This window comes from Symphodus melops, assembly GCF_947650265.1.
Source record: "Symphodus melops genome assembly, chromosome: 8".
NCBI classification, from domain to species: domain Eukaryota; kingdom Metazoa; phylum Chordata; class Actinopteri; order Labriformes; family Labridae; genus Symphodus; species Symphodus melops.
This window is the reverse complement of record NC_136698.1, coordinates 26,237,655-26,263,921: the sequence shown is the minus strand read 5'-3', so window position 1 is coordinate 26,263,921 and position 26,267 is coordinate 26,237,655. Positions and strand designations below refer to the sequence as shown.

Sequence of the window (26,267 nt, the reverse complement as noted above, 5' to 3'; positions counted from 1 at the left end):
AAGCAGAGCCTTTTAGCTGTTGGAGCAATATTTATTTGATTTGCTTCCTATACGGGTAAATTTATAGATGTATGCCGTCTTCTCCGAAGAGCGATATTAGTTTCCCTGAGGAGGAAAGGATCCTGTCTGAGCGAGGCGTGAAGAATTGGCTCCAGACTGAGCAGCAGCGTGGGCCCCTTTGTGAATGTATAACATGTTATTAAAGCTGAGAAAGTTGTTCCAGCACTGTTTCTCTTGAAGGTAACCCAGGAGCTATCCAGTTCTGCGGTCACAGGAACAACATTTATTCCTCACATTTCTCGGTGCACGGCGGCAGCTGACGACACTAAAACCTTGTCTCTCCCTTCTTTTCTGCTTCACTCTTTAAACTGCTACCTCAGCTGCTCAGTTTATAAACCCCAGTGTTTCGCTCGAGGAACAGATCGTCCTGGAGGAAATGTAACTCGCTTTAAAGGATGTCAATGAATCTGGGAAGATGTTTGTTTGTTTTGGTTGTGTTGATGCATTTGGAGTTATCCTGTCATAAGTGTGTTTGCACGCCACTTCCTTAAGATCCCTGTTTAAAGTCAGCTGTGAGGTCTCTGCTAACATTTTACTTGAATGAAGGTGCTCACCCTGATTCTGAGTCTGGAATCAGGGTGAGAAAGAGAGAGAGAGAGAGAGAGAGAGTGGGGAAGCCTCCCTGCACGAAGCTTGACCTGTGATAAATTGATGTATGTATTAAAGCACAACCGTGCACACAGAAGTGGATCCGTAGCATGTCAGCAGAACCTGACAGAGTATGAAAAGTTTTTCATGAAACGTTTTTTTTCTTTTTTTTTCAAATTTTATTTTTTTGGAAATAAAGAATAAGCAGGAGCAGCATGCAGAGAGGACTGATGATGAAAGATGAAAATGGTCAGATGTTCATTAAATTTGTTTTTTTTTGGGGGGGGGAAGATGTGTAATCCATATTTACAAATAAAACAATACTACAAGCAACAAGCCGTCATAAATTAAGAAAATTCCCCTTTTGCATCAGGTTACTTTCCTGCAGCTCTGTCATTGATATAAAAAAACTGTAAATTATTCATTCAACACGCTTTCACGTTTGCTGTTTACATTTCATCTCTGTTAGTTAAACACCAAGACAAAGAAATACCTGTTTCCTGCAGCTTTGGAGGAATTTAGATGCATGCTTTAATTCTTACTTTTTAGCTTTTAAATCTCTTTACTGTGATTGTAGTGGCTTATAAATGCAAGTTATCTCAGTTTGTTCGATGTTATTGTCTTTAAATGTTGTATTTTTATGTTTTTATTATCTGAAAGGTGATCTACAGATGAGCTCTCTCTGCCTGTATTTTGTCTTTAATTGTTCCTATTGCAGATTGGTGTACTGGATAAGGATCCTTGCACACATATCCCATTTACATTTACAAATAAACACACATTATATTAGAAAAATATCCACATGGTGAATAATCCATTTTGCTGTCCAACATGTTACAAAACCTCGCAGTCTGTCCAGAAGTGCAGAGATCAGCTCTGGCAGTGAAGCTGATGCATCTGTGGAGCAGGAAGTTCTTCCCAGCCTGATAACAAAGTTCAACATGTTCAAAGAGACGGACTATAAGAGAGCTGAGAGGAGCTGTCAGAGAAGTTTCTGTGTCTCCAGACTGACACCATGATTCAGGCTCTGCTCCTCCTGCTGCTGCAGCTCGCATACGGTGAGTCGCACTCGTTACAGATCATTGGTACAATTTTATTTTTTTTACTTCACATCCTTTTAGCATGAAAAAAATAAGAAATATAACAACACGTTAATGAGAATCAGGATCGTTTATAAGTGCATATACTGTACAAGGAATTTGTCTTTGTGTGTTGGTTCTAAAAAAACAGCTAACATGTAAAAGGCTAAACTAGCAAGTTCTTTAATAAAATATAAGCCATAATAAGAACATGATTGTTTGATATATCTGAGTAATCATCACAGATTTGAACACCAAATGATGCATTTTTACCTGTAAAGTCGATAACTGCACTACAATGAGCGCTTTGGTAGTTGCTCTATTTTAACACCGTCTGTGCCAACATAAAGGCTTGTGGTGTGTTTGCAGTTTTCGGGTGTGGCACGCCTGCTGTAAAGCCTGACACCAGCAGGGTGGTGAACGGAGAGGATGCTCGCCCCCACAGCTGGCCCTGGCAGGTACTTTAACCCTCATACTGAAACGTTAACCTCTTATTTCAGCATGTTCGATAATAATAATTCTTGTGTCTCTCTCAGATCTCCCTGCAGGTGAAGCACGGCAGTCGCTACCATCACACCTGTGGAGGGACTCTGATCGGACCCCGCTGGGTGCTGACGGCTGGACACTGCATCTGGTGACTAACGCTAAGACGAGATACTGTGTGATTTATTGAAGCAAGTGCAAAAAAGAAAAGAAAAAAAAGAAAGTGTGACATGCAGTGTAAGGCAGGCCAGAAGAGATTCAGGAATGAACTGAGTAAGTGTGTTCCAGGCCTGGAGATGTGTACCGTGTGGTCCTGGGAGAGCACAGCATGAGTCTGCAGGAGGGCACCGAGCAGATCAGAGACGTTCTACGCATCGTCGTGCATCCACAGTGGGACATCGACTTTGTGTCTGCTGGGTGAGTCTATTTCGAGTTGTGTCGAGTTTATTAAGGTTGACCTGTAAACACAGCTCTGAGTAAGTAAAAGCAAAAGTGAATAAAATATTGGTTACCAATAAAGAACATGAAAACTCTCTGAATGATTCATGTGTGTCTTGGATTGTTCCCCTCAGAAATGATATGGCTCTGCTGAAGCTGGATAAAAGCCCCGTCATGAGCGACAGCGTCGGCGTCGCTTGTCTCCCTCAGGCCGGAGAGATCCCTGCTCACGGAGAATCCTGCTACATCTCCGGCTGGGGAAACCTCTACTGTAAAGTTCCCACTCTTTCGTCCTCCCTGTCCTCCCGTCCTCAGGCAGGGAGCTCTTCCCTCCTCTGCTCCCTGCCTGATTCTACATGTTCTGTCAAACCCTCGGTGCCCTCGCCGCTCGTCTTTTGCTCTTCGCAGTTTAGAATATTAATTATCGCTGGAAGGTGGAAACGTGGCCGTGAAAAGGTTTCAACGTAAATTCTGCACAGTTGATGACTCAGAAGCTGCAAAATTGGCGCTTCTTCAGAGATGTAGAAGTACGAGCATGAGGCTGACATTTTCACATGTCCCTCACAGTGACAGATTTTCCCTGTCATGTTGGAAAAGAGTGGCAATTCCCGAGCCTGTTGGGGCCCTTGGCAAAAAAACAACTGGGTGCATTATAACCATAATGTTTGCCAATATCCCAACGCTTATTCTTATTTTTTCACTGTTTCTGTTTTCTCTCCTATAGACGGATTTTTTGGTTTTCATCGCAATTACGCATGCAATGCTTTGCAAGGGGAAGAAGAATGAATGTTTCCTCTTGGGAGGTTTCCTACTATTCTTGCAAATGGTGCACATTTTGGGCTGCTGTTGTTTTGTGAACCCTCAGGCGCCCCCAGCTGGTCTGGGAGCCCCAAGCAGTTCTCTGCCTTGCCTGTTGACAAGCAGCACCTCTGAAGCAGCCTTTACAACATGCACAAAGATACAGTACCCATGTTGGGAACATCATCATACCTCATCTTGTACTTGAGTATTTCATCCACACATTCAGTGTTCACACATCGGCTCTCCCTTTTTCACATTTCACTGTGAGGCTATCGGGGAAAATTCTGAATGCAAGTGGCCACATTTTTTAGCTCACTCTGAACATTTCAGGGTTATACAGTAGTGCATGTGTGAAAGGAAGATACGTAATGGGAAAACTTTTTACTGGACACCTTTGTAAACATTTTCCTCCTGTTTGTACGTGTCAATGGGCGGAGTTAAATAGGATAACAAGCAGTTTGTTTAGGGGCGTGGCTTTCTTTGGGTGCCAATTGTCATCATTGCAACCTGTCAAATATTTTGGTTCTATACATGAGTTACATTTCCATCTAAAAAATTAATATAGGAATGTTCAAAAACACAAACTACATTAAAACATCCATAATGGTACAAAAACTAAATTAGATGTCACAGTGGAAAAGACTATTTTGTAAATGCAGTTTAAAGTAATGACTTCTTCTTTTAAAGGTGAAATGATGTTTTTGTGTGGTACAGTATGGATCACCTCTCTCCTTTATGTGTCTCAGCTCACGGCCCCATGCCTGATAAGCTGCAGCAGGCCTTGCTTCCTGTGGTGGAGTACAGCGTGTGCAGCCGCAGCGACTGGTGGGGCATCAACGTCAAACCCAGCATGATCTGTGCGGGAGGAGACATCGTGGCCGGATGCAACGTGCGTGAAAAAAGAAAGCTCGTACCTGTCATATGGGAACAGGACCTGCTGCGTGCGAGGTCAGACACTTTAAACTTTTGTGTTCCTGTGCGTCTCTTAGGGAGACTCCGGCGGTCCACTCAACTGTCTGGGTAAAGATGGCAGGTGGTACGTTCAGGGCGTCACCAGCTTCGTCTCCTCTCGTACCTGCAATGAGGTGAAGAAGCCGACCGTGTTCACCCGCGTCTCCGCCTTCACAGACTGGCTCAGTGAGGTGAGTTCCTCTGCACGTGTGCAGTTAGTATGTACAGGATGATATCATGATATAACACCCAAATGTCCCCCATTGGGGATCAATAAAGATTATCCTTATAAGCAGGCACACAGATCTGAACTCTCTGATTAACAAAGCACTTCATGGTTTGTTTGTTTTTTTGCAGGTTATGCTGAAATATTGAGACCAACTCATCAACTCTGGAATATAATGAGCTCCAAAGTGATTTTTTTCAGTTTCATGTTAAACACAATTCAGAACGTTTAATGTAAAGAATCTAAAAGAAAGAATTACGGTATTTTCAATCATTGTCCCTGTTACGTAACAGTACCACAATAAAAGGAACTTTTTGTGGGTCTTTCATCACTTTACAACTGGCTGTAAATGATAGTAAGTTACTCTATTACTGCTTATTGTACTTAGGTTCAGATTTTTGGTACTTTTTTTATGGTCTGGTCCTGATATGGGATTCACTTTTTTCTCTTTTATCATTGAACTTTTCAACATCATGACTCATTTCAACCTTTGTCAATTAGACAACAAAAACATGAACCTTTGGTTAAGCCATAATTCCACATCATACATGAAGGATGTTTAAATGATTAAATTGTGGAAAACAACAGAGGGGAACTCAGCTGCAAACATCAAGAAGATCCCTACCTGCAATTTATTTGTATTATTTGTATTATTTTTTTACAAAAAGCCGGAAATGTCCTCTGGACTGCAACCAATGTCTTTTTTTCAATGTCCTTAGTTTTTATTCTACTACAGTGAAGAAGTTGTTTCTTTTAACACAAGTCTTTTTTTAGTTGTAATTCTGAAGTAATGAATGGCCGTCATATTTCTCTGCTCTTCAGCATCATTTTGACGTGTCCACAAATCCAAACCAGTTGTTTACAAAAAAGCATCAAGACTCAAACTAAATCGTTCCTGTCTTTAAAAAGAGGAGAGTAAAGGGATCCCTGCTGTGTAAAACTCTTCACACTTCTCCTCCTGCTGTGTGATCAGAGGAGTGTGTGGCTGCCCATCAGCTCATGCAGAGGACTTATGAATCAGTCTGTCCCATCAATCATCACCAAGGTCGGCTGAGTGTCTGCACCTGTGTCTGATCCCGACTGAAGGGCAGCAGCTCTCACGTCAGATAAACTACTTTGATCCACGACTTCAGCAGACCGTGCATCAGATCGCAGCAGCAAACTGAAACACTTTTGATGGATGCACGTCAAGTTTGTGACAAAGAAAGGATCTCATTTCGCAATTTGACAATTTGCACTCACAAGTATGCAAAGTCTGAACCTGACATTTTGCACTGTGCTAAATCTGCAGTGCACATTTTAAATATTAAGACTCAGAGTTACATTTGCTCCTTTAAAATGAAAACAGATGTGTTTTTTTTGTTCTTTTTCACATTTTGGGATCTCAATGACTAATAGGAACAAAACTGTGGCTGCTGTGGGCGGCTATAATGTAATGTGGGATAAACCTGTCTGATCCAAGTTGGTCAACTTGAAATGATTTGTTTAGCGCTGGCAGGCTCAGATTGTTGTTCTCGGTGTCTGACAGTATCACAGTGGAAATAACCCTTTCATGGTTAGTCATACCTTTTTACCCAGAAACATCTGTGACATGCTTCTCCTTAAGCCGACTCATTTTAAAGAATCCTTTTCTTCCAAAACATGGGAGTTGTTGGTGTACGTTTGCCTCATGAATCAGCTGATTGTTTAAAATTATAATTTGAGATGTAACGCCACAAAAAAGTAGGTTAACAAATAACAGACTGTATATTCTTCTTTTCACCTTTTCTAATATCCTTTTGTTACCTCGATCTTTAAACTGTTATCAGTTTGAGGAACTCCAAATTAAACACTGAGTCAGTCAATACGTGTGACTTTTAACTTGACATCTGCAGGGTGACGCATACTGATTCATAGTTCACAGGAGAAATGCAGCAGTTTCAGATAATCAAGTGTTGAAATCCCTTTTATATATTGATCTTCATGTGTAAAGTTTAAACATGACCTAAAAACCCTTCAAACCCTGTGAATGTCATCTGTCCCCATCTGCTGGTTCATGTGTGAACATGTGCAGAGCTGACGACATCGCAGCAGCTCCATCCAGTGGACGGACAGAGAGAGAGAGAGAGGGAGAGGCAGAGAGAGAGGGACACAGAGAGAAAGAGGGACAGAGAGAGAGACAGAGAGAGAGAGAGAGAGACAGAGAGAGAGAGACAGAGAGAGGGACAGAGAGAGAGAGACAGAGAGAGAGACAGAGACAGAGAGAGAGGGACACAGAGAGAGAGGGAGAGACAGAGAGAGAGGGACACAGAGAGAGAGGGACAGAGAGAGCCAGTGAGAGAGAGAGAGAGAGACAGAGAGAGTGAGACAGAGAGAGAGAGGGAGAGAGAGGGACAGAGAGAGAGAGAGAGAGAGAGAGAGAGACAGAGAGAGGGACAGAGAGAGAGAGACAGAGAGAGGGACAGAGAGGGAGAGAGAGAGAGAGAGAGACAGAGAGAGAGAAACTAACAGACACTTGACATATTTACTCTTGTCAGGAATATAACATAAATAATGCTCTTGTTGGGTGATCACCTTTAAGGCGAGACACTACAGGTGAATAGGGATTTTTTTTTTTAAATAATAGATATCCCCATGAAACTTTCTCAGTTGATTACTTATGTAAAGATGAGAAAAAAAATGTATTGCGAGTATTTTTGTATTTAAATTTTTGTTTAAATATACAAATTAGGCACTATCTAACTAAATATGTGCAAATTTGCATACATTTTGAAAAACAAAATCTGATCATGTGATAAAGCCAGGTTCAAAATTCCTTTTTAATTTTGTTGACATATTAGATGAAAAAAAAATTACAGAGGGATTTATGGATATCTAGTTTTGTTATCGAGTAAATCAGAATATACTGTCAATAGCCCTAAAAATGCGATTTTCGCCATGTTTTTTGGAATAAAATGTTACATAAATTATGCTAGGAGACACGGCAGGCAAAAACATACATTTTTTTATGCACTGGTCAATCTTGAGATTTTGGGCTTATTGAGTCCCTGAACATGTAATCTTTCAAACTATCACAAAGAAAATATCCAAATTGCGGCGTTAGATTTCACGTAAATTTGTCCGAAAGTTAGCATTCTAACGGGATGTGCTGTGTGACGGCGGCTCTCTCATGCCCGTCATGACTGATATCTCTGTAAAGCTCTCTCTCTCCTGCACAACGCCATGTAATCCAAAAAAGGACACTTCCTTTTATACCAGCAACCAATCGTGAAAGTTTAACGGGAGGTTTAATGCTAAGAACGTAATCTCATTGGTTTGTGTTGTGTTTCTGATAACAGAAGACTTATAAACACTTTTAAAAATCCACAATTTTATCTCTAACTTTCAGTTTGATTTACTCACCTAAACCTTGATGAATGTCACCTTTGACCTCTCAGGCTTCGTAACTGATGTATTCGGGTCATGTGGAGACGTTTAGGGGTTATAATACTCTGTTTTTATTCTTCTGTCAGGTGACCTTGACTGTCAGGAAATGCACCTATAAATAAAATGTCTTGTTATTATTGTTACAACAGTAGAAAGTAATGTGTCGTTTTAATTCAGTAAATATTCCACATTGCACTGATACGTCTACATTCAACTTATTACTCAAGACTTGCCTTTTCAAATGAGCTCTTAAGGTATGACTGTGACGTGCTTTCTCTTGATGTTTTGTGTTTCCGTCTATGTGACCTGTGTGTAATGTTGCGGTGTTGTCTTGATCTGTTTCTTTTTTAATCCAATGTGCAGTGTCATTTTCATTCCTGAAATGTGCTTTATAAATTAAATGTTTTATTACTTTCATTGCTTAGAATAATGTCGCCTTTGCACTAAATCAACTCAAACATAGCAGTAACATTTCTTACCTGATGCATGATAACACATCACTGTGAGCTAGCACTCTCCAGCGTGTTGTTTCAGTATTACTGCTTGTGCTGCAGAGTTTGCCCTTACATGCACACACAGATTATAGAAGAGTTAATGATTATATATCCTCACTGTGTCTGTGACTCATGAGTTCACGGGACCCTCGGATTAACTGCTCAACACGCCTGTCATATATCTACGGTAATGCATGAAGTATTTTGTAGCCTGCATGTATAGTCTGCCTCTGATCAGATGATTTAAAATAATGCACGAGAGTCTGTGTTGGTTTGTTCGTGTCCAGGTGGAGGCAGCACGCTCACACGCAGCTCTGTGCAACACTTCAGGAAACATGAGCACATTCATGCAGAACTCAGAGGGGAGTTTAGTTACATTCTTTTTGTGTTCAACATTTTTATTAATTTTCAAACAGGTAATAACAAAGACAGAAATTGAAACAGCACATTGAACAAACAGGAAGAAAATTAAAACAAAATAATCACAATGACTTTAATGATAGTAGTGCACACACTGTTTCCCCAAGGTGAATAGATCCGAACAATGCTAAAATAAATCAAATGACCAAGCTGACCTCTTAAGTTACAGGGACTGATAGCCAAGCAATGAAAGGGCCCCATGTAAACATGTATTGATCCAGTTTGTCCAACAGAGAATATGTTACTCTCTCATAAGCAGCTAATTGAGCCACAGTTGAGGTCCATTCTTCATAAGGAGGTGGGTGTTTCCTCCTCCAGTGCCTCAGAAGTATTCGTTTAGCTGTCGTGAGAGCCAAAATAATCCATCGTTTTTCGAAGGAGGACAAGTCACAGTCTTTAAATTCTGTTGTCGAGCCCAGAATAGCCAGTTTAGCAGAGACTTGGAAGTTCTTTCCCAGTACTTCGTAAATAACCTGTTGGATGTTCTTCCACCAGTCTTTAATAGCAGAACATGTCCAAAGTGTATGAAAGATAGACGCGCCAGTCTCCCCACATCTCCAGCAAGAGTTTAGTTACATTTTTAAAATGAATCAAACTTATCAGTAACCTCCCGCTGCTCGGGTTCAAGGAGCTCAAGGTCATTCAGCAGCAGACGCTCCTGTTCATTAGTGCAGCTGGTGAGTATTTCTGATGTAACACATAGAACTGAAATACACAGATTAGATGTGACAGAGAAGCACAATATTCTGATTTCTGTTTCAAATGATATCTAATGGTTAGATTATCAATGGCGTACAAAAACAGCCATCAAAAGCAGCTGTGCATTTTTAAATCATCCAGCCTCTTCACAGCATTTGCTAGCGTGATTCTTTGTGGCACAGGACATGTAAAAACAAACTAACTTACTGTTAGCTTGCAAAGCTAACAGACAATATTAATGCAACATGTTCACATAGCCCCCTCATTCATCCTCTCATCACACGTGTGTCTCCAAGATGTCCTCCACAGCCTGAGCATTGAGCCACTGCCTTGATAAAATGACATTTTCCACGCTCTCATTTTATTTGTAATAGCTAGTTAAGCTAATTTAAAATAAATTAAAGAAAAGCAAACCTTTAAAAAAAAGTTTTTTAGTTAAACCTGAAGAACTTGTTTGAGTAATTTCTGCATGTTAAAGCCACTGTTGACCCAATTCCTAAAAAGTTTTAATGCATGTAATTTGGGTTTGCAATAAATGTAGTGTAGCATCAGAAATGAGCTTCAATAGAAATTCTGAAACATTGTCTTTGTGATGCTCTGTTTACATGCCTTAGTGTCACTTCAGTGAACCGTAATAACTGTAATAAATGAACCGTAATAACTGTTCGATAATGTCACATTATTTGTGTTAACATGAAGTTGTTTCATTATTGGGAGAAAAATATGTTTCCTGCACCATAATATAACAACTAAGCAAAAATGCAACGACTTAACTCAATTCAAAAAACGTTATTTGGGGGAGGCAACTTAATTTGTACTCTAGTTCTATTTATTATGACGTGTGCTGCTGCCCTCTCGGCCAGGTCGTCCTCGTGAAAGAGCTCTTGATCTCAATGGATTAATTAAAAAGGGCAAAAAGTTCCAACATTTTGGGCTCAGCATTATCGAACAGTTATTACATTTCAGGCTCAAACAAGGAATAAATAAATAAATAAAGGAGACTGTGTCTTTGAGGTTTTGGCTCCTAAATTTTGGAAGTGTCCTTCCACAGAACTGAGAGCCTGGACCTCTGTGGACACTTTTAAAAAGCAGCTGACGACCCATCTGTTTGTATTATCTCTGTGTGGTTTTTGTTTTGTGAAGCACTTTGTGACGTCTGCTCTTTAAAGGGGTTATATAAATAAACTTTACTTATACTTAAGAATCTGTTGAGTTTGAATTAGACGTACTTCAATCACTCAGTTGCTCGTACCAAGCATCGTTAGCGGGCCAAGTTGTGATGAAAGCATTTGTTGATATTTGGATATAAAGTGCAGTTCAGGTCGTTGATCAAACAGCTTAAGCTGATGGTGTTTAGTTGAATTGATGGTAGAAGTTTAGTTCTGTCATTGTAAAGAACTGGAAAGAGTCTTGAGATACAGTCGTCAAGCGTCGATGTGATTGGCCACGCCCACAGAAAGTTTCTAACCAGCAAAACAAGTTACTCTTGAACAAGCTTTTTTAAAGTTGCGGATTTAAACTTCCTTTCTAAATTCTTTGTTATGAGGACGATTTTGTTTATTTCAGAGACATTTAATGTTAACTCACGTGATTAACAGACATCCAATGATATGAACCAAAGCATAAAACTGTACATCATTAAATACATTTTACGCCCTGATAACCTTTCTGTCCTATTACCATTTACCCCATCTGATGGTGTATAATTATTACTGCTAGTTCTATGACATCCAAGTCCAGTGTGTAGCCGCTCAGTCTGACCGTCCTTGAAGGTTCAACCAGTTATGGCGAGATCTTTTTACAGTTTTATGGTTTTATGGATTACAGCTCAGCCTGTGCAGAGTCGTACTGCAGGCCGGCCCCTGGCTGTAACAAGAGGGCCAACAGTTTGACCCTCAGTGGACTGTGCCAGCATGGCAGGAGGCTTTCATGAACTCAGTTACCCTGAAGGAAATGATTGACTTTGATACCTTACCAACCCGCATGAGAAAAACAAAGCCTTTAAGATGAGTATAAAATGTAGAGGAAAACAAGGCTTAGAATGGGGAGGAGTGGAAATATGATCACAAACGGGGTCTTCCATGTTGGTTGAATCAGAAAGGTGTACATTAATAATTCACCTGTGCTCGGTTACGGGAATAGCAGCATTCATTTGATTGGTGAGTGGGCGGAGGACGATGAAAGCAGCACTCCAAAGGTTAAGGCAAAAGATTCCGTTGATCTTTGCAATCGTATGCGGGTCTCCAGGTGTCTCACTCAAATTGCACCGAGTCTAATGGGTTAGTCAATAAACAGCCAAGGGAACTGTAAAATAAAGCGCTTCTGAGATGCTTCGCTGTACTGCAAGTGTGCTGTGAACGCCCAGTGTCACGCTCTCATCGTGTGAAGAGAGGGATAAAGGGCTCTAATCAAAAAGTGATCACACATGATATTACATCAGGAGCTCAGCCTCTGGGCGCCAACACAAAATAAATCAATAACGTGGAACCTAAATTATTTATCAGTGTTTTAATTATTAATTTGGTGCTGAATGGGGCTTTTGTGTTGCTCTGCGTGATAATTAAAGGCTGAATGTTTTCCTTCTGAAAAGCAGTTTGCAATATTTGAAGAATGAATGAAGATGAAAAGAAATTTACTACTTTAAACAGACTGTTTATCCCTCAACATGCTTCAGTATGTATTCTAAAAAGATGTGCATCAATCAAGCTAAAATTAGTTAAAAATGTATGATATGAAAAAGTAATATTTAAAGTTACATTATTCCTTTATGGTATTTTAGGTGACTGTGTATCATATTTCTTGGAAATATGAAGTAACTTTAAAAATCAGGTCAGAAAAATCAGCTGTGATTTAAATTCCATAATCAATTCCAAACAAACACAGGACAATGTGTTCAAATGAAATTATAAGGATGAGGTGCTTTGAAAAGCATTATTATTAAGACAGCTTTAAGAGGAATCAGATTTAGTGTTCAGATCACAGTGATGAATAAAGTTTCTACAACTAATAACAAAACTCAACACAGTGATACACGATGTCCAGTGACTGTCAACATTTCACCGAGCCTGCACTCTCTCACACCTTCTCTTCTCTGTCAGCAATTTTATTAATAAATTACAATTTTAATCAAAAAAGGTTGGTAATTTACCTGGTAATGCACAGGCCTTATGTAATGTATTTATTTTTGACAATATATATTTTTTTCTAATTTAATTTCTGATTTTTTAAAATCGTGATCTTTTGATCTAATTATTTACAGAATGAAGAGACAAAAAGGATCATCAGTGTCTCCACTTTATCCATCACAGCACTACGGTTACTTTATTCGTTTAGCATTTATCTTTTTTAGCTCCAGGATATATTTAGTCTGTTGTTCTAGTGTGTGCCATCATGCACCACTATCACTTTATCATCGAGTATCTGCACACACAGCTCTGTATATACTGTATATATTTATTTCCCATTTACTTCACTATAGTTCAGTTTACATCTGTTTGTTCTGCATATACAGTTAATCTGTTTACACCTTTAGTCTGATCACTGTCCACTTCTTTTATATCCAACATATAAAAGATGCCATTTCAAAAACAATATTTTTTCCATCATAAATAAATTTCAGACACTTTACTGAAATAAGGGAAACGACTGCCAAGTGAGTCGACCCCGATAAGAAGTTAAAAAAAACATTTTAAAAAAAAGAGCGAAACATAAAAATACATTTAACGGACAGACAGGTGTTTTACAAACTTACTGTAAAGATAAGCAGCTTATTCCAAAATATGGTTTATCATATTATATTTTAACTTTGTACTTACATCTTCACACTTTATACTTTTGTTGACTCTTTTTTTTTTTGGTTTACTGCGTTGTGTGACTTTGAATTGTCCGCCAGGGGACAAATAAAGTTTTTTTAAATTGAATTGAATAAGATGTAGTGCAGTGTAGACAGTGGTTGCTCTAAGGAAACACAATGAAGGGAGACAAGTAACCTGCTGATAAACCAAAATGAGGGAATTTGAATCTGCTTGATTCAAAGTTGAATGTGGTCTTGATTACAGCCGACATAAACACAGCATTCGATTGTTTAACACGTCAAATTGTGATGACAACGCTTTGACGTTTTACTGGAGACATTTTACTCTCATTTAATGACACATTTTATTTGTTCACGTATTTAGAAAAACACGTTCGTATCATGTACATCATGTATTTGTAGGTACATTTAATTACTAGGCGTCTTCCTTTTAGGTGTTTTGATGAATACTGTGTACCCGATGGTCCTTGAGCTGCTGTGATATCATTTGCTGTAATTGGGTGTAATGATTGTTGGTCATAAGCTGTTGTTATGAAGCGGGATGATACACACTTTAGATCACCTGGGAGTGTTGCTAACACTCTTAAGGCTAATTAGAATAACAAAGACTTTATTTTCATTTTCTCCTTCAGTTTTATTCAGATGTCTGCTGTGTGTTTTTTTTTATTTGTGATGTGATAAAAGGTTCTTAGGCGGCCTGTGACAGTCTGTTCAAACATGAAGCTAAGAGCCTAAAAAACCCTTTTACACCATGCAGGGATCAAACTGTGGGGAGTACTTCACACATTAAACTAACTCTGGTGACCAAAGTAGATTAAACAGCATCACTTGGGACTGTTAAAGCGGCCTATTTTCAGAGAGTGAAGTCACTGGAGAATTTCTCAAAGAAAGCATCATCTCTTAAGTACAGGAATGGGAGGATTTCTTACAGGAACTGTCATGCGAGTCCCACTTTTACCGTTAAATCATCCGCTGTTCTCAGCTCTGTTTCTTTCCAATCAAACACACGTGAATCAGCAAAACATCTGAACCGATTTTCTTATATTTCTTAAAAAGAAAGCTGTGATCTGAGTTTACTTTAGATAGTCCCATGAACTCACAGCACCCTCTTTTTAAGTACACTATTAAATCTGTGGAGATAGTTTTATTGCAGTTTGGGAGTAACCAAAACATCATCCTGGGTTGATCATTGACTCCTTTACACACCGTTTATTTAAGATGTGATATTCCATGAAGATATCTCACTCATATCTCTCGCTATAAACTAATAAGCAATAAATGTGAGCAGCGTGCGTTCACAAGCGTGTGTGCACATGAAGGTATTATCTAACGGGTGGTAAACTTGTGTGTGTGTCTTTGCTTGTGTGTGTGTGTGCATGTGGGTTCTTACTTACAGTGCTGTTAGACATTATTAAAAAAGGATGCATATGCTAGGAGGTGATTCGACTATTTTTAAACCTTGGGAGCAGATGACTGATCAAAGTACGTCCAGTGAAAATGCTTGTTGCTAACAACAAGTTTGTCTTTGTGCCTGACAACGTGACAGAATGGATCCGTACAGAGACAGACCCTTCTCAAGAAGAGAAAAATATCCTCCTTAAACCACAAACAAAACACCTTTTTCCCTTTAAAGACTCTAAACTCCATTCACCAAAACGCTCATTTTACCTTGCAGGGTATGGAAGCTGCTCGTCCAGAGCTGCCTTGATCAGATTAGTTTGATTCTTCAGTGTTTTCGTTCAAAAATAACCCAATATTCATACAAGTCATAAAAAAAAAATCTGTGCAGCTCTAGAGACCAGCAACTCCTTTATTAAATGAGGTAAAATGACGTCTGCGAGGCATCGTAACTGTTTCTGTTGCTGATTAAAAAAAAACATCCTTCATTGTATTACACGAGTCTGTTACTGGAGGAATAATTCATGTCAACTTTTTACAAACATGCTCTTGTTATTAATGTCTTTCATCAGTGGTAATTGCCCCAAAGGATACCCTGCAGCGCTAACAGCCTCTTTGTTATTTTACTTTCTGTCCATATTTTAGTACGCTACTTGTATTGCATTATAATCACTATTTCTGTACTTTTAAAGTCGAGCGCTTCTGTTTTATTCCATAAAGCCTCACCAAGGACGGAGGTTGCCAATTAGCCACGCTTAAAAACAAACAAACCTGTGTGCACCTACACCGAGTTTCTTGGTAATTATGTAGTTATTAATTATGTAGTTATGTAGTTAATAGTAAGTTATTCCCAGCAGTGATTAAGACCCAAAAATATGTAAAAAGAAAAAAATAGTTTAAAATGACAATATTGACCCGATAAGGATAAGACTTGTATGTTTTTCTAAGTTGCAGCTTTTAAAGACTAGTTAAGATTAATATGAGAGAAATGTGGCCAATAAGATAATGAGCCTTGGTGACCATAACCTGATTGGTTTATTTTTGAAAACACAAATCATGAAAGTTTAAGTTTCTGGTTACATGGCGATCGCTTTGACTTATATACAATGTAGGAAGTGTAAACAACACCAAACAATTTCAAGCACCACCAGGGCCCAGTATAGTTCTGTGGGAATGCAACTTTTTTAGGCATTTTTATGACCACTAGGGGGCAGCTCTTTAAATTGTAAATATCACATTACATAGCGTTAAACTACCTGTGGTTTGGAGAAAGCTTTTAAAGAGGTATTCAGCCACAATAGGGACTTTCTTCATACAGGTAAATTCTTTATTTTAGCGATTACCAAATGTGTTGACCAATGTGTTGTCATTGTTATAAAAGAAGAAACATGTCAGCTGGACGTGCTGTAAGGTTGTTGTTTTTTTTACATTTTAACATTTTATCTATTTCATACTTCTAAGCTTTATCCAACTCAGAGTTGAGAGAATTGTTGGTGACATCTTATCTCTGTGTGTGTAGGTGTGTGTGTGTGTGTGTAGGTGTGTGTGTGTGTGTGTGTGTGTGTGTGTGTTTGTCCCACATACACACTCATCTTACAGCTGGCTGTGCTCTGCAAATGTATGTTTGACCTTTGAACCGACAACACTGTGTGTGTGTGTGTGTGTGTGTGTGTGTGTGCGCGCGCGCGCGTGTGTGTGAGGGTGTCGGTGTGTCTATAAAAGCAGCTCTCACCCTGGACATTAGTAACAGGTGTCTCAGCTGAAGCCTCACCCACTCAGCGCTCAGAGCTCCGCTGCAGCAGGTGCGTATTCCTGAGAGAGAGAGAGAGAGAGAGAGAGAGAGAGAGAGAGAGAGAGAGAGAGAGAGAGAGAGAGAGAGAGAGGGAGAGAGAGAGAGAGAGAGCCTGCATGGAAACACGGAACGCCGCTGTAATCGAGGGAAAGTGTAAAAAAAAAGGTTTGCAGGAGCAGAGTGAGAGGGTAAATATCACGTAAAGACGACGTTATTTGGAAAGCTGCCCAAATAGATGATCATGAAGTCAAATAGCTTTTATTTTGTTTCCGCGTTTTGGATTTCATATCAAAGTTCAAACGATGGTTCAAAACTTTTCAGAGTGAAGCTGGTCAATTTCTAGCTTTCATTTGATATTTTTATTCTAACAATTAGTCTTTGCAAATTGTTAAAGGATAAAAATCTGTGCCTTGACAAAGTACGGTATGATTTATAGTGTAAGGTTAACTGTTGCTTTACCACTAATTACTGATCCAGCACCTTCTCATTTCTGTTCAGCTTAATTATTTAATAGAATTTAGAATTGAGTAAAATGAGTACAATTTATTTGACGTGTCTGAAAGTAGACTGATGTTTTCTTACTCGTTTTTTCATGATGGAAGTTTACACCAGGTCCAGCAGAGTCAGTCCAAAATGTCTTCCTGTTAGAAAGATGTAGGCCTAATAAGGATTGTTTGTGGACTAACATGGATTACCTCAAAAATTATTTTTTTCTTTTGAGAGGCTGAAAAAAAATCACCAATATCAACAACAAAAGCCTCATGATGATGTTTCCTTTAGGTGTGCACTTTTCCATCTTCAGTTTAGTTTAACTCTTTTAACTTGTTTCTCATGCTGTTGATCCGCTCCAGTGATTGTTTGTGCATTTATTTAAAATGTCAGTTTCTTTTTAAAAGACAGCACATGGACATGAAGGCAAAACGTTTGATTTCTGACTTCTTAACATTTCTGATTTTGGAGAATCTTTAAAGTTTTGAAGATTAGTTGGTCACACTGAGTTGTTTATAAAGCTACAGTATGAAAAGCACATCATTATGTGTAGCCCTCAGCAGTAAACCAGCTCCTTTTGATTTTCTTGAGTAATATAATTAAATGTGATAAAAAAAAAATCTTAAAAAGAAAAATCTTATCTTTATTTTTTTATGTCTGAACATGTTGTACCGTTCTGTGCTCTTCACAGTCATGGCTCCAAGACCAGAAGTGGGGACTGATTCCTCCCCCAGACTCGGTATGTTCCTTCCTCTCTCCCCTCCTCACACTTGTTTTTTTGTTTTTTTTTGTTACACCTAACCTGCTTTCTGTCCTCTATAAGATGACAACACTCCGTCTAAAGACATGGCCATCCTGCCGGCGTACTCCACCGTGGACCTTGTGAATGAGGGCAAAGACCAGGATGATGCCTGGGATCTCCCGGAGCTCAAAGACACGGGGGTCAAGTGGTCAGGTGAGACAGCTCGCCATGATCACTGCACACACAGTGTGTGTGTGACTGACTCTGATTCCCTCTTTTTGTTTTCCTCGACAGAGCTGGACACAAAAGGGAAGATTATGAGAGTGCTGACTGGGATTGTGAAGTTCGTCGTGCTGCTCAGCCTCCTCTACCTGTTCATCTGCTCGCTGGATGTGCTCAGCTCGGCTTTTCAGCTGGTCGGAGGTAAAAAAAAAAAGGATCCAAAGATTTCAATGTATTATCCTGTAATGCAATGGTTCATTTACAAAGTCCTGTAAAGTGCTGCTTATGTGATGTGTGCACAGTCTTTTTGACCTGTGTGTGGGTTTTTGTTTTTTTTGAACAGGCAAAGCTGCTGGTGACATCTTCCAGGACAATGCAGTGCTGTCAAACCCCGTGGCCGGCCTGGTGATCGGTGTGTTAGTCACAGTGCTGGTGCAGAGCTCCAGCACGTCCTCCTCTATTGTGGTCAGCATGGTGTCCTCTGGATGTAAGCACGCACACACACACACACACACACACACACACACACATGCACACAACAAAGAACATCTATTTTTGTGTGTTTTTTTAATTTTTATTTTAAATAAGACTAAACTTATATAATTGTTTTATAAATTGTTTTATAACTTATATAATTGTTTTTTTATAAATTAAACAGTGTTTAAAGTTGAAGCCAGTGCTGACCACATGACCTGCAGTGACCACATGAGGCTGGCTGCAAAAAGCCAAGGATGTCCCATCAGCAGCTATATTAACATGCCACTGAATATATATATATATATATATATATATATATATATATATATATATATATATATATATATATATATATATATATATATATATACCGTAAATTTCGGACTATAAGCCGCTACTTTTTGTCGCGGTTTTTAACACTGCGGCTTTTAAAACGATGCGGCCTATTTATGGATTTTTCTTGCGGGACAATGAGCTTGTGCCGCAAAAACATTTGACTTCGTCACATCGGATCTTAATATCAGTCATTTTGCGCTTCATGCACGCACCCTCATCATGGAAAACACACGGAGAAATACTTATGATGCAGCTTTCAAGTTAAAGGCGATCGACCTGGCTGTCAAAGAAGGAAATAGAGCTGCTGCACGTAAAGTTGACACTGACAGCGACAACGAAAAAGAGACTGAGGAAGTGAGTAATGAAGTCATTCTGAGGCAGTGAATGGATGGACTTTTTCTTGTGAAATGTATTACGGTAATCTTTTTCAGCAGCCGCGTTACAGACACTGTTTGATAAAGGATTTACAGTAGGCTTCATATTTGCGGATGTTACCAGTAGTACGTATTTCATTAAAAGCATAAAAGCTCTTGTTATAACGTGGACACAAGTGCGGCTTATATATGTACAAATAAATTTTTTTTACCTATTTTTAGCCGGTGTGGCTTATATCCAGGTGCGCTCAATAGTCCGGAATTTACGGTATATATATATATATATTATGTGACCACTGAAAAGTCTAATACAACTTTTTTTTGAAGTAGCTCATCCGTTGTGATAATATTAATGCTAATAGATATGATTATACAGGTGTAGCTAACCGATGAACAGACGGGCATGTTGTGTTTGTAGCCGCCTCAGCTCTGCATCTTTCAATGTCAATGGATTGACCACAAGTTAGTTTGAGTCAGCATTTCTAATGTTGCGACCACCACCCGTTAACTTCAAAAGTCTAGAAAAGAAAGGAACCCATGGGTGACATCACTGAGACCAAGTCCATGTTTCATACAGTCTATGATTTTTTTTTAAAGTCCAGAAGGGCCAATACAAGAAAATACATGAAGGAAATACACAAGATAATTAGCCTGCTTCTTGGCTGGTTTATCACCATGTCAGTAAACCTTTTTCCTGATCAGTTTATGATCTCAATCTCTCACCTTGTCACCGCCCACTCGCCTAATTTGGTCATTCAGGACTGAAAAAAAGAAATTAAAAAAAACCAGTGACTGCCATAAAGTTTAACTTCAGGCTTCAAAGTAAGAGTCCACAAACAGTCCTCTTAAGTCTCATATGATACCGAAGATAAGGAGCCAAGTGTATTGCACATAAACATAATGATACTCACAATCTTCAGTGCTGGATGTGAAGTCTGCCGTGCCAATCATCATGGGCGCCAACATTGGAACATCTGTCACCAACACCATCGTGGCCATGATGCAGGCAGGAGACAGAAATGAATTCCGCAGGTAAATCAGTGCTTTAAATGATGAACAGAATAATATACAGTTATATTATATACAGCTACATGTTATATACAGTGTTTGTTCACTTCCAGGGCTTTTGCTGGTGCCACCGTCCATGACTTCTTCAACTGGCTGTCTGTGCTGATTCTTCTGCCTCTGGAAGCGGCCACAGGTGTTCTGTACAAGATCACCTACCATTTAATCAAATCCTTCAACATTCAGACTGGAGAGGATGCTCCCGACCTGCTCAACGTGATCACAGACCCCCTCACTGACTCCATCATCCAGGTAGAGTCTAAAAAAAAATCAGAGATTATTTAAAGACACTTAAAGTGGCAAAAAAGTTTGTGCTTGTGTAGGAAGATAAAAAAGTAGGCTCACCTTGCAGGAGGAACTTTAAACAGACGATGAAAAGGAAAACGGATAATGTTGTTGAAGGGGAAAAGGCTGTTCACACTTTAAAGTGTTTTTCATAAACCAGTTACAGAAAACTTTGAATTAAGAAAAGCTCGATTAAAAACAGACATCTGTGGACCTTGGTAGATCCTTTGTAACAATAACCTTCATTGGCACTTTGTCTGAATTAATTTGCTATCAATTAAAATGGAACGAAAACAAGGGTGAAAAAAAAAAGCTTTTAAATGAACTGACATGCAAAAGAAAAATGTCCTCCAGTCCGTGTTATTCAATCACTGAAAAAAATCCTGTTCAACAAAAAGAACTTTTTATTTTAAATTTTTATTATAAACTAAAAATGGTGAAAAAGGTTTCTGCTAAAAACTCTCATCTGAGCAAAAACAGCTTTTACATTTACCTGAGGAGTTTGGATAAAGATCTTTTTCAAAATATTAATAGCAAAATATTAATGGCTGATTTGTTGATTATATGGGGACTTATCTCTTCTTGCCAAGTGTCTTAACTGAACATGAGTTTAAAATGTAGATATCAGATCTAACAGCATTTAAAAACATTGGCATTTTTAAATCCTGACTCTGTTCTGTATTTGTCCGATGAATTTGGCTTATAATAAGTTACTAACTAACTTTTACATCACAGAACATGCAGTGTTATTGTAAAGGTTTATGTTATTTGTGTGTTTTGTGCTCCTCAGCTGGACAAATCGGTGATCACTGGCATCGCAACCAACGACCCAGAAGCTCAAAACAAGAGTCTGATCAAAGTGTGGTGCAAAAAATACACAAACACGGTGAGAGCCGCCTCGCAGGCGTTAAGTGTTAGTCTGCCACCTGCTGAAAATAGAAGCAGTAAAAACATGTGATGAAGCTGTGGTCACTCTGCTTTTGTCTCTTAATGACTGATATTGTCCTCATTGTTTGGTGACCGCAGTGATTCTTTTGTTAGATCATCCTTTGAGAGTGTGTTATTTCATAAAAGGTGTGTGATCATTGAGAGATTACCTCTGTGTTGTGTTTTTGAAAGCTGTTTTTTTCCGTCTCTCAGTCTTTCTGGAACACAACGGTGGAGAACTGCACCACCGGAGGTCTCTGCTGGGAGGAGGGAAACCAGACCTGGACCCAGATGAACTCGTCTTCCACCATAAACCTGGAGAAATGTAAGCATGCTTCCATTAGTGAATGCCCACGGTGAAGGAAAGAGGGGGGGGGGGGGAAACACATTTACAAAGCAATTAGGATTACCTGATCCACTGAAGCTCGCTGGAACATGAGACACAACGGGCCTCTTCATGCCGACCCTCTGATGTCTGCACAATGAGTACCTTTGAGTCCTTGTAGTGACTCAGCTCAAACCTCTCAGAGCCTTCTGCCTGCTCAATAGGTCTATTCATGCTTTGTTATTGAAGCATCACATACGACCCCAACGGCCGCGCACAGTAAGAGCAACAAACCTGACTGAGAGATGGTATTTGTAAAGGATGAAACGCACAAACTTTACAGTTAAATAGCTGTTTATCTGTATAAACAGTCTGAGGCAATCAGCCACTTAACACGTCATCCAAACGTGTGGCGCCATTGTTTTGTCTTCATGTTTCCCTTCTCTAATGCATTCCAGCAGAAAGCTTTTTTTTTAAAACAGGGAAAATTATATCCCAATTTCTTTTTTTGTTTTATGGCTGGCCCTTATGTTTTATAAATAAACTTGGAAAACGCTCCTCAGCCATAAAGCTCATCATCTCTATGTGGGTAAACATGTGCTTTGTCAGCAGGGGAGCACAGGCTTGTGAAGGTGCAAATTTTCTCCACATTCAGACCCAAAAACAAAAGAGCAATCTGCAAAGAGCAGGAACGAGTTTTATGTGTTTTTGCATGTGAATACCCCCGTGTGGTTTGTGAATAAGAGTGAGAGCATTAGACTCAGCAGGGAGAGGCAGTAAATCTTTGGAGCTTCAATCAGCTGCAATCCACATTCAGTGAGCCAGGCCCTCAGTGTGTCCTATAATATTTATTTTTATCAGCTCTATTTATCAAACAAGCTCGGCTGTGAAGTGACTCATGTACATGGAGCTATTTTCAGCGAGAGTGAACCCTCATGTCCGTCGTCTCTTTGCAGGTAGACATCTGTTTGTCAATGTCAACCTGCCTGACCTGGCTGTGGGTCTCATCCTCCTGGCTCTGTCTCTGCTCGTCCTCTGCTCCTGCCTCATCCTCATCGTCAAGCTGCTCAACTCCATGCTGAAGGGGCAGGTGGCTGTGGTCATCAAGAAGGTGCTCAACACAGGTACAAAAAAAATAAATAAATAAAAAATCCTCCTGTGTGATAGTCAGCACATCAGCCTCCATGGTGATGCTTGATGAGCATCACAGGTACAGCGTCTCCTGCTGCTTCTGACTCGTCTCCAGGTCCGATCGACGCGTGCTGATAGAGACAAAGAAAGCTCAGGCACAAACATCCTGCCTGCTCGGGTCGTGATGTCCTTTCTTCACCAGGTTTATTGCTTACCTCTGACCTTTCTGTTTGACATCAGACTTCCCCTTCCCCTTCGCTTGGGTTACTGGATACATCGCCATCTTGGTGGGAGCAGGGATGACGTTTATCGTCCAGAGCAGCTCCGTCTTCACCTCAGCTATCACTCCTCTTGTTGGTAAGTACGACTTTGCCTGTTTGACTGTTTTTATCCGTATCGAGTCGTGACTCTAATCTTGATCTAAAACTTGGACCAGGTATCGGTGTGATTAGCCTGGAGAGAGCCTATCCTCTGACTCTGGGTTCAAACATCGGAACCACAACCACAGCGATACTCGCTGCTATGGCTAGTCCCGGAGAAACTCTCGCCAACTCCCTGCAGGTACAGTATGACCCTCAGCAGAATATGTTATAGTGTTATTATGTTATGAATAGAGTACTGTGGGAAAGGAGCCACAGGTCAGACTTGAACCCAGGCCATCCGCTTGAAGGACCACAGTGTCTGTACACAGGGCATTACCTAACCGCTGGGCCATCAGCGCCTCGTGCTTTAGAAATTAATGACTTTAAAAATGAACTTTATCATCAGCCTCAGCACAGCTTTGTTTACTAATTAGCTAAAGTTAAGAGCTGCGCTGGCACAGACGGAAGCTAATGCTCCACCTGTGTTAAGCTAGTTTAACATCCATCCATCCATCCATTTTCTGCCGCTTATCCGGAAGAGCTGGAGGAGGTGTCTGGGGTGAGGGAAGTCTGGGTGTCTCTGCTTAGACTGCTGCCCCCGCGACCAGCTAGTTTAACAGATTAGCATAAATTGTTGATGGTTTGATGTATTTTTGATGCAGTTTTCAGACTCTTCGACCGTAGTTTACCTGCTTTTATCCCTTTTAACATCACGTTGGACTTCATATCTATGAATTCTGGAATAAAAAAGATCCAAAATGATGTCACTCTGGACTTTGACGAGAAGGAATGGCCATTAATAATGTTCGCTTCGACTATGGATGGAGTTGTTATTTCAGTGTTTTCAGCCTTGTTTGATTTTTATCTGTCTTTTTTTTCCTAGATTGCACTTTGTCACTTTTTCTTCAACATCTTTGGGATCCTTCTGTGGTATCCCATCCCCTTTTTGCGGATCCCCATCAGGCTGGCCAGAGGTCTGGGGAACCACACGGCGCAGTACCGCTGGTTTGCCGCCATCTACCTCCTCCTTTGCTTCCTGGTCTTGCCTCTGACCGTGTTCGGCCTGTCGGTGGCCGGCTGGCAGGTCCTGCTGGGCGTCGGCGTCCCCGTCGTCGTGCTGGTGATCTTTGTGATCATCGTCAATGTCATGCAGTCTCGCTGCAGTCACTACCTGCCCAGGTGCCTCCGCAGCTGGGACTTCCTGCCCCTTCCTCTGCACTCCATGGAGCCGTGGGACGCCGTGCTGACCGCCACGTTCGGATTCTGCGGGAGACACTGCTGCTGCTGCTGCAGGTGCTCCAACTGCTGCAACAAACAGGACGAAGAAATGGTATCGGACGTCAGCAAGAAAAGTCTGGAGATGTACGACAATCCAACCCTGACAAGAGACGACGATCCAAAGATTATCAAAGCGTCCCAGTTTTAAGATTATCCAGTGAAAATCCGCCAAAGTCAATGCAATAATGTAAACACTTGTAATTGTTCCTGCCTGCTCAGGGTGTGGTCTGTTGATGATTTGTCGATAAGCACTCCATGTTCAACACTCTTTCCCCGTCCTGCTGGTTGGACATATTATTATCAACTTCTTGTTTTGTTGTGTCTATAATGTTTATTTTACGATGTGTTTTCCTCAGAATCACTATCTGCTAACTCTGGGTGGTGCCAACTTATTTTTATATTTTTTATGAGATGTATGAAAAGACCTTTTGGTTTTATCTTCTTTGAACTTTAAACCTTTTACGTTTAAAACATTCATGTAGCATCTAAGACATTTGTTATAATGCATTATTTAAGACTCTTTAATATTTGTAAATGAAATAAATTAATATTTTTACATTGCAGTGTTGTGGCTTTTTTTTCCCTGTATCTGTAGCCTCACTTTCAGGCAGACGACACAGTCCTGATCGTGCAGTTATATCAAAGTTATTTGAATAACTTTATTTGATTGTCTGCTCAGTTATTAATGGTCAAGCAAGTGATCAGAAGACTGACAGGCTGTAAGTGTGCTGACAGTCATTCTCTCCATAGATTGATCCTCAAACAGTAAACAAGCAAAGTTCACTTAGAGCCATTTTCTCCAGGAAACTCGTCCTCCCCTTGTGAATCAGTTTTACAAAGTTTTATAAGACACACATTCGTCCGACATGTCATTAAGTGTAAAGTCTTTATTTGAGCCTTACTGGGACCAGTAACAGCAGGAAGAATGGTCCTGGGACTTTGTGAGTCCAGTTAGCATCACCTCATTAAGTTTACTTGATCAATATTAAGAGCTTCACACAAGACACAAGGAAACAAACATTTACAAATGAAAGAGAAGATTTAACCAAAAGCTGTAAAATAATAAAACTCCTTTAATATTAAAAGAGTCAAAGTGCATATATAGTTAATATGTCGTTAAAAGTGTTATATAGTTAAAATTCAGATGATTTATTTAACGAGTCATCAGTCGACATGTCCCTCCTGTGTGATCTCAGAACAAGTGGATAGCCTTCAAATATCTAATGATGATAGAGATCTAAACGTTTAGATCTTTGTCACATCCTGAGCTCGTCACATTTTCAGAGTGTAAACTTTCTCATTTAAAGCCAGTTTGATATGTTAAAAGTGGAAGAACATTTAAAGTGGCATTAAAAATACTGCAGGCAAAACAATATACATTTATAAAATGAACATAAGGCAACTCAAAAAGAACATTAAAGCCCTCAAGGAGATGGGAGCAAAAATACAAACCACAGTTTGTTGGTGACTCTGAATGAACACGTTTATATTGATATCTTAAAGATGCCGATGACAGGAAGAGCACATCACATCTCCAGAAAAACTCTTGTTATTTCACTCCCACATTGGATGGGAAATCAGCTGTAAAGTCTTTCTGTGGAAAAGT

At 39.8% G+C, this 26,267-nt stretch overlaps 2 protein-coding genes across 2 annotated transcripts; both read left to right on the top strand.

Moving 5' to 3' along the window:
- The first annotated feature begins 1,505 nt into the window (after positions 1 to 1,505).
- LOC306828331 (chymotrypsin-like elastase family member 3B) lies at positions 1,506 to 4,957 on the top strand. The gene is made up of 8 exons (XM_079350713.1): positions 1,506 to 1,706; positions 2,097 to 2,185; positions 2,264 to 2,361; positions 2,499 to 2,627; positions 2,783 to 2,919; positions 4,196 to 4,338; positions 4,439 to 4,591; positions 4,758 to 4,957. Exons 1-8 carry the CDS (start codon positions 1,664 to 1,666, stop codon positions 4,773 to 4,775), a joined length of 810 nt encoding a protein of 269 aa, XP_079206839.1. The 5' UTR covers positions 1,506 to 1,663; the 3' UTR covers positions 4,776 to 4,957.
- Positions 4,958 to 16,002: 11,045 nt separating this feature from the next.
- slc34a2b (solute carrier family 34 member 2b) lies at positions 16,003 to 25,217 on the top strand. Its single transcript, XM_079350515.1, has 14 exons — positions 16,003 to 16,174; positions 16,456 to 16,658; positions 17,829 to 17,876; positions 17,961 to 18,092; positions 18,174 to 18,302; positions 18,445 to 18,588; positions 20,209 to 20,320; positions 20,410 to 20,605; positions 21,429 to 21,524; positions 21,779 to 21,890; positions 22,847 to 23,014; positions 23,262 to 23,378; positions 23,458 to 23,582; positions 24,267 to 25,217. The coding sequence occupies exons 3-14, from the start codon at positions 17,831 to 17,833 to the stop codon at positions 24,807 to 24,809; spliced, it is 1,920 nt and encodes a 639-aa protein (XP_079206641.1). The 5' UTR covers positions 16,003 to 16,174; positions 16,456 to 16,658; positions 17,829 to 17,830; the 3' UTR covers positions 24,810 to 25,217.
- The last annotated feature ends 1,050 nt before the right edge of the window (positions 25,218 to 26,267 follow it).

Excerpts from the sequence above, each read along its gene's own strand:
- slc34a2b (XM_079350515.1), top strand. The coding sequence starts at position 17,831 with ATGGCTCCAAGACCAGAAGTGGGGACTGATTCCTCCCCCAGACTCG. Across the intron at positions 20,321-20,409 it reads GACAGAAATGAATTCCGCAG|GGCTTTTGCTGGTGCCACCG; the intron begins GTAAATCAGTGC and ends GTTCACTTCCAG. Across the intron at positions 23,379-23,457 it reads AGCTATCACTCCTCTTGTTG|GTATCGGTGTGATTAGCCTG; the intron begins GTAAGTACGACT and ends AACTTGGACCAG.
- LOC306828331 (XM_079350713.1), top strand. The coding sequence starts at position 1,664 with ATGATTCAGGCTCTGCTCCTCCTGCTGCTGCAGCTCGCATACG. Across the intron at positions 2,628-2,782 it reads ATCGACTTTGTGTCTGCTGG|AAATGATATGGCTCTGCTGA; the intron begins GTGAGTCTATTT and ends TGTTCCCCTCAG. Across the intron at positions 2,920-4,195 it reads CGGCTGGGGAAACCTCTACT|CTCACGGCCCCATGCCTGAT; the intron begins GTAAAGTTCCCA and ends TATGTGTCTCAG.